The following is an 8,675-nucleotide window of genomic DNA, read 5'->3' as shown; positions in this document are numbered from 1 at the left end:
GAAACTGTGCAGATCCTCTGTGGTGGAGAAACTGTCTGCCTAGTAACCAGTACAATATTGTTGAATAGCAACACCAATAGGATAACAGGTTTAGCGCTATCTTTCCACATTCATAAGTTTCAGAACTTAGTTACACAGAGTTAATCCAGCGCTGAGCAATCCTCTTTTAATGTTCAGTGAAAATTAACAGAATTCCAGATAAAAACTTGCCAAATTATAAAGTCTGTTTCTCTGTTCTTGCTTTGTGTTACAGGTTATTTACATATCCTGGTAATATACAATGAACTTTGGATCACCTCATATTATGATAAACATAACATAACATATGATAAACATGTCCAAGCTCTAGATATGTAAATAACCTGTAACACAAAGCAAGAACAGAGAAACGGACTTTATAATTTGGCAAGTTTTTATCTGGAATTCTGTTAATTTTCACTGAACATTAAAAGAGGATTGCTCAGCGCTGGATTAACTCTGTGTGGCAAGACTGGGCACAGATGATAGGGAATCTTATACTCTACATTGTGACATTGGGTTTACATCCACTTTAAGCTGAGAAAATGGAGTGACCGCACAGACATTCAGAAAATATTGTTCAGTTTTCTTAGGTAACTAACGATTTAGGGCCAGATTCACCAAAGAGATACGACGGCGTATCTCCTGATACGCCATCGTATATCTGTTTCTATCTATGCGACTGATTCATAGAATCAGTTACGCATAGATATCCATAAGATCCGACAGGTGTAATTGTTTTACACTGTCGGATCTTAGGATGCAGTCCCGCGGCCGCCGCTGGGGGGAGTTTGCGTCGTAAACCAGCGTCGGGTATGCAAATTAGGAGTTACGGCGATTCCCGACGGATTTTCGCGTTCGCTACGTCGCTGCTAGTCTAGTTTCCCGTCGCAAAGTTAGTCGTCGTTTTAGGTGCCCTAACTTTACTCAGCAATCGTATTGCTGTTTAAAGTATGGCCGTCGTTCCCGCGTCGAAATTTAAAATTTAACGTCGTTTGCGTAACACGTCCGGGAATACTGAAGTACGCTACACTCGTCGCCATTCGAAAAAATGACGTCACGGCGCGCAAAGCACGACGGGAATTGCGAAACTGAGCATGCGCAGTAGGTCCGGCGCGGGAGCGTGCCTAATTTAAATGGCACACGCCCATTTGAATTGGCCCGCCTTGCACCGGAGGCTGCCAGCGTAGTTTTCATCGCAAGTGCTTTGTGAATCAGGCACTTGCGATGAAAACTTGCGGCGGTGTAACGCATCTAAGATACGTTACGCCGCCGCGATTCTACGTGAATCTGGCCCTTAGCATCTGACACTTTTGGTGCCAGTAATAAAAGTATCCAGTTTTACGATGTGTTATTGGTTAAAATTATGTGGATGTACGTTTGAAGGTGAATGTAGAAGGAGGAGGAGCTTGGTTGAAGTTTCTTTTTTTTTAGGGGGGGGGGGATACAGCACCAAGCACATTAGTTACTGTATGTTTAATAGTGTTTATCCCATTACCAGCTTTTGCTAAAAATCTACCCTGAATTTTACCCTTCAGAGCCACCTGATACTCTCCTGAGTGGCTGTCTTCTGGCGCTAAGATGGTTAATAGCAGCCACTGCTACAGAGAAAAGTTGCACCGCTTGCCCACTACTTTCTGCTCATTTACAGAGCTAATATCACTATTCTCCCACAATGATCTGCATTCTGTATATGAAGGAGGAGCAGTTGAATGAAAGGATTTCCATCACGTATTCACAGAACATGATCCACTGTGGGAGAAGAGTGATACAAGAAATATGAATGGTGAAAAGAGGAGGAATGGGGCGGGTGGTGCAACTTTTCTCAGTAGCAGCAGCTGCTAAGAACTCTCTCAATGCCAGAAGACAGACAGGGCAATAGCCAGTGGCTATGAAGAAGACACCAAAAGTAATGCCGTGTACACACGATCATTTTTCGGCATGAAAGAAAACGTTGTTTTTCATGCCGAAAAATGATCATGTGTATGCGGCATCAGAGGAGTGACCCACAGGGGATGTGATACTAACGATTACATATAACTTATGTGTTTGCTGCCGTACCCCCTTTAGCTTCCTAAAGGAATAAACAAACTAAACTTCAACTTTAAGCGCTGCCTGTGAAAATTGGCTGGGATTCAGCATGCCAGGGGAGGGGGCTATAAGCAGGCAGTTCTAATTATATGCACATTATAAAGTACAGTTCTCTTGCTAAAATGGCCATTCCCTTCCTGTAAAATCTTTTTCTAATCTGCAGTATTTCTCTGCAGCAAGTCATTAATTCTTCCAGTGTGTAATATTGTGGCCTACCCCAGAAAATTAAGTTTGCTGTTCATACACCTGCCATATACTGCACCAATGCTTGCATTATGTTATTACCGGAGATGCATAGGGATACGTTCTGTAAATTTCTACGGTTCTGGCTCTTTATTTTATTTTCATTTTTTTTCATTTTTTTCTTTTTATTTCAGCAGCCTGTGTATTCGCCACTGCTAATCTATATATATAACATTCTGATAATGTACTGATAATTATAGTTATAAATATCTAAAGCCAAACAATTGTTTGTTTGATCTCCTTTTACAAGCCGTACGTTTTCTTGGTACAGTGTACCTCACAAAAATTAGTATACCCAGGAAGGAAATATGATGGCGATCACATGATATCGTCATCACGTCAAAGTAATTCAGATACTTTATTAATCCCAGGATATCGTCAAGTCATTACAATTCAGACATTTCATTAGGTCATCCAATGCTTTGCATGACTTATCCAAATGATGAACACATCCCCCATGTATTTGTGCCAGTCTAAGATGAGACACAGGTAGACAAGGCATCCAAACTGTTGCCGCTCCCACTTCCCAGATAGAGGATGGCGTAAAACGTTGCACAACCAGTGGTCATTGCTACACCTGTATTAATTATTCCAATTTTGTGACGACCAATCATGTGAGTATACTAATGGCTGAATCCCACATTCACACCTCTTTTTTGTAATGGCCTATTTCGGGGTTAAAGTGGAACTAAAGTCCACAAAAATGTTGCATATTCTTCCCTCGCTTTTTCCAGGTTCTGGGTCTTCTGCTGTGTTAATTGGCCTACACATGATGATGTAATTTCCATTCATGCACTGGGGAGTTTATTCATCCCAAAACTGGTGCCTGACGAAAACATAAATATGTGAAATCTTGTGAGCTGCTATGTTAATCTAGTTAAAGCTGCCAGCACTAAACACACTTCCTAAACATGTGAATAATCAAACTAAAATCAAAATAAATGCAGCGTTTAATACAAAGTATCCCCTGAGGCAGTGGTCATCAACCCTGCCCTACAGGGCCCACTAACAGGCCAGGTTTGCAAGATAACTGAAATACATCACAGGTGATATCATTTGCTGCTCAGTGATGGCAGTATTCTAGACTGCATCTCCCCATGGTAATACATAAAACCTGGCCTGTTAGTGGGCCCTGTAGGGCAGGGTTGATGACCACTGCCCTGAGGGATATATATAGTGCATTCAATAAACTATATATAATTAAATAAATACATTATATATATATATATATATATATATATATATATATATATATATATATATATATATATATATATATATATATATATATATATAAAGTGAATATTGCACTTTACTGTATATATCATTTATTGAATGCATTATATAGCCCTTAGGGGATACTTTGTATTTAGTGCTGCACTTTTTTTGATTTTACTGTTGAAAACATATACTAATCTATGCATGCGTATATTTTATAGAAATTAGTAAACAGGCAGGTACATTTATTTTTTTGAAGAAGATACATTGAACAACACTTTTTTGCAATAAAGAGCCCATCTGCTCACCATTTTTTCCTTCTAACAGCAGCATGGATCTGCAATAAAGTTTGCAAAATTTCTTGCATTGTTTCTAAAAAAAAAAGTTTGAAAGCAACATATTTTGGGACTGTTTTTGTATAAATTATATAAAAAATAGATCTCTCTCTCTCTCTCTCTCTCTCTCTCTCTCTCTCTCTCTCTCTCTATATATATATATATATATATATATATATATATATATATATATACAGCTATATAGATATATCTATATAGATAAATCTATATATCTGTATAGATATATACATTTTGTTTATTTCTTTTTTTCCTGGAGTTCTCCTTTAAACATTTTCTCTGTAAGATTGCAGTGAAATAAATCACACAGCATTACAAGTCATTATTTCAAAGTTGAGAAATATAAATAAAAACAATTTTTAGAATCCTATGTGGTGTGTCTGCACATATATTATTTTTATATGTCACCTCTGGGTTGTGCAGACAAATTGGTTATATAAGTATACAGGGATTCCTGACTAAGGCAACCAATCTGTCCTAAGACTCCTCAATCCCTAGGTCTTATGCTTTGAAGACAGCTTTGTAGATCCTTCTTTATCTCTATATAAAGGTTAATCTCTCAGTCCGAATCCATTTTCATCTGCAGATAGCAGGTACAATGGAGGAAGCAATAGGTTTAAACATTGAAGGCGTGAGGAAGAAAATTCATCATGGAGGAACAGGAGAGCTGCCGAAATTTATCAATGGATCAAAGGTTTGTTCCTCTTGTGCTGTAGCACTGCCAAGTATAGATGTCATTGTTTTCTCCTGTAACATTACTACTTCCAGAGCTGTAAGTGCAGAGGACGTTATATGGAATTATAGTACAAATTATATGTCTGCCTGGATACCTGGAGTTTGTAAGAGGTTGAACGTATTTTCTAACCTAAATACCTTCTGTACGTAACTATTAATTGAATAGTATCTCACTCAGTGATTGTCATTTTCAGCTTTCATTCTTGCAGTTTAAAATAATTTTTAAAGGCAATGTACAGCATATAGTGTTTTTGTGAAGAATTTCATTGTATATTTAGGACATAAAGAATCTAATCTAAAAATATATATTTTTCCCCTTTTTTGTCAGAATTTATTTTGCAAATTAAAGTATACCCAAAACCATTTTTTTTTCAATTTTGTATTGAGTTTTTGTTGTCCTATGAATTTTCACTTCCTGTCTCGTAGACACAACAGGAGAGAGAGAAAATATCTTTAAGGCTAGGGAAATCAATTCTTAGACAGCTGTCACTGCTCTATTGACCCAGGGATAACTGTCACAGGACACAAGAAAATTAAATTTGCCTAATGGGGACACAGAAAGTAAATAAAAACCTGAGTAGGGTTCTAACCCCATTCCAGTTGATTCAAAACTAAAGTTTTGCCTACACTCTAATATGCTATACCCCCCCCCCCCCCACCAGAAAAAAAACAGGATTTCTGGCAGGGTCGAAAGAAAATGTTCTGCCCTTTTTTCATTGGTTTAGATTCACTTTAAAGCATAATGTTACGGCTGAAATTTTGAAAGTATCATGTTGGAGTCAGAAGCAGTTTTTATAAATATAGTCAGAGCTTGGCAATTATTTTGAGAGTGACACATTTTGGATCTTTTACCAAAGAATCTGCTTATATATGAACAGTCTTTCCAAACAATGGCCATTAATGTGTATTGGCCTACAACAAATCATATAATGATGTGATTGTTTTTTTTTACAGCATGTCGTTTTGTTACTGTAGGACCCTGTGTCTGCCCTTTTAATCAATATAGCATCATTTCAGAAAAATATATTTTAAACAGCATGTTGAGGTATATGCCTAGCGGATATATTTGACTTTAATTAACACAGTGGCAAGCACATTTATATTTTATGACATGCCATTCTATAGGTTGCTGTATAATCTGTGGCCTCTGAGAATGTCCCCAGTATTATCAGTGGTATTATCAATTAAAGCAGCAGGATTACATGCAACAGATGGTCGTATATGTCTTTTGTTTTCTTGCAATACACGCTAATTAGCTGTCGAGTGTATATCAAGGGCTGGAATTTTTTTCCGCTAAAAGGATTTAGCATCATACATTTATAGAAAAGACAGCACATGCAAACTGAAGGCGTGACTAAAGCATGCCATAACATGGCCAGACCAAATATAGATGATAACTTAGCATTAAGTCCCTGCTCAGATTTCTTATTATAGACGGAGAAATAAAAAAAAAGGGCACTTATAAGGAGACTCATAATTCATAAATCAGTTGAGCTTCCACATGACAAGATGTTGGTGCGGGTGAAAGATCCCTGTACGTGCATGAATTTGGGGCAAGCACCATGTGGGGAGGCACACCATCACTGAGGCTGGAGTTTCTATATGGACACTTTATCCTCATTGCAGCTCCCCTCCTCGGTAGTTGTTACACAGTGCAGTGGTGATGATTTTTGTAGCTGGGTAGGAGGAGGTTGATGGGGAGACCGTAGTTTCCCCATTAGGACCAATAGACAACCTGCTATTGGCTATATAGAATCCAACCACTGCCCATTGTCAATCACAAAGTAAGAGCAAACCTGATGGAGAACTGGTCCCTACGCTTCGCCATCAGGCCCCGTCCACAAAGAGCTAGGTGCCATGCGCCTGTCTACTATGAAGCTGACAGAATTTTTGAAAACTAGAGACAGGTGGGAGGGGAGGAGGTAGCGGCAGGAAACATGTAAGCAGGGCCAGGGTTGCCTATGCGGCCGTCCTTAGTTAGTAGCACGGTCACATCACAAGTTGTACCGACTTCCAGGGCAAAAATTATTCTTAGTCCAGATTGTACTCCCTGTGTGAGGATGGTGGCTGGAGACTGGGCCACCATCCTAGCTGTTCCTGTTCACCCCCCTCATTCTCAGGGGTACCAAAATTCTGGCCCTCATTCCTTCTGAGGCTTGACAGACTGATTTACATAGTCATGTCTATTATGATCTCCCCAGGTTTGGCTGTGGATCACATCCCTTGTTCAAACATTCACAGGAAGGAAAGTTGATCAATAACTACTTTACTGTAGAAAGTTGAGAGGGAGCATACCAGTTCCAACTTAATGAATCCATTGTTCTCAACAACAATAGAGTTAGTGTATAACTGCCCAACTAGAAGATGCTTGCCTCTCAGCTTTGGCTTTAGCTGGGGTTATTAGCCTGTACTTTTCCTCTACTGTCTTCTATAATTCCTTGCCCCTGAAGGGGGGATCCAAAGAGGAGGCCTTACTGCCTCTTTCTCAGCTCTGATGTAGTTGAGCTTTACTTTATTCCCCCAGCAGCAAATGGAACTTCCAGAGAGACCTGCTCTCTACCAGGGAGGAGGGAGAGCAAGAGCACAGCAGCCTTGTCTTCTTTTCTTGCTCTCTCCAGGCTTCTGCCAGCTCCCCCTCTCCCTCTAGACTATATAGGGACTCCCAGAATCCTCTACATAGGAGGAGTAACATTTAAAAGGGGACTATCCTGCCCTCTACTTGCCTCCAAACATGCTGCTTTGCATTCTGCCTGCATCTGTAAACCAAGTTTGAGTTGATCTTAATTACCTCCAGTTTTGTTAACTGTGATTTAGAAGCAATGGGCCAAATCCACAGCCCCGCAGCGCAACGTAACTTAAGTGATTTAAGTTACACTGCCGCAAATTTCCTAAGTTAGGTATCGATCCACAACACACTTACCTGGAAATTTGCGGCGGTGTAACTCAAATCCGTCCGTCCAAAGGCGTGCCGAATCTAATGGGGCGAGTCCCATTTAAATTAGGCGCGCTCCCGCGCCGGACGTACTGCGCATGCTCCGTCGGGTAACTTACCCGACGTGCATTGCGCTAACTGACGTTGCTCCGACGTCATTTGCTTAGACGTTAACGTAAATGGCGTCCAGCGCCATTCACAAACGTCTTACGCAAGCGACGTAGAGTTTAAAATTTTGACGCGGGAACGACGGCCATACTTAATAGGGCTTAGTCAAATAGGACTCCGCCCTATTTTTACGCGGTGTAACTCGACGTAAACAACGTAGATTTAGCGCGACGGGCCCGTCGGAACGTTCGTGGATCGCCGTAAGTGTTCATTTGCATATTCTAGGCCGGCCGCAATGGCCTCGCCACCTAGCGGCCGGCCTAGAATTGCATCCTTAAGATCCGACAGTGTAATTCAATTACACATGTCGGATCTTCTGTCTATCTATGGTAAACTGATTCTGTGGATCAGTTCCATAGATAGAAACAGGGATACGACGGCGTATCAGTAGATACGCCGGCATATCCCTTTTGTGGATTACCCCCAATACTTTTTGAATTTAGGACAGCCATAACACCTTTCTTTTGAAGTGGTGCTGTTAAGAACTGCCTCAATCTGCCACATGTGTTGGTCACGTTACTAATACTGACGCAAGTGTTTTTTGAATCTGACATGGCCATTTTAAAGGGAAAATAACAAAACAAAAGTGTAATAACTACTTTATTGAATTTCCCCCAAACTGTTTTAAGCTTTTATCACTACCGTATTTGCCGGTGTATAAGGCGACCGGGCGTATAAGATGACCCCCTATATTTACATTTTTTTTAAGATTTTTTTGCCTTTACTCACCGTATAAGACGACCTATTTTTCCGAGGCTTCCGACACTTCATATTTCTTCCTTCTGGAGCCATATTCTTCTTCCTTCTTGCTGGAGCTGGAGCTATATTCTTCTTCCTTCTTGCTGGAGCTGGAGCCATATTCTTCTTCCTTCTTGCTGGAGCTGGAGCCATATTCTTCTTCCTTCTTGCTGGAGCTG

At 40.2% G+C, this 8,675-nt stretch overlaps 1 protein-coding gene across 2 annotated transcripts in view; it reads left to right on the top strand.

Moving 5' to 3' along the window:
• Nucleotides 1-4,455: 4,455 nt before the first annotated feature.
• The window catches only part of AIPL1 (aryl hydrocarbon receptor interacting protein like 1), a 117,271-nt gene continuing 113,051 nt past the window's right edge, over nt 4,456-8,675 (top strand). Inside the window, exon 1 of one of the 2 annotated variants that reach the window (XM_040338474.1) lies at nt 4,456-4,617. In XM_040338474.1, the coding sequence (XP_040194408.1) occupies nt 4,522-4,617 (96 nt within the window). In that variant the 5' untranslated portion in view covers nt 4,456-4,521. The remainder of the gene's footprint in view (nt 4,618-8,675) is intronic. The other variant, XM_040338473.1, reaches the window with a different exon arrangement.

Source organism: Rana temporaria, chromosome 2 (assembly GCF_905171775.1).
Source record: "Rana temporaria chromosome 2, aRanTem1.1, whole genome shotgun sequence".
NCBI lineage: Eukaryota > Metazoa > Chordata > Amphibia > Anura > Ranidae > Rana > Rana temporaria.
The sequence above is the reverse complement of the archived record's forward strand: the minus strand, read 5'-3'. Positions and strand labels throughout refer to the sequence as shown.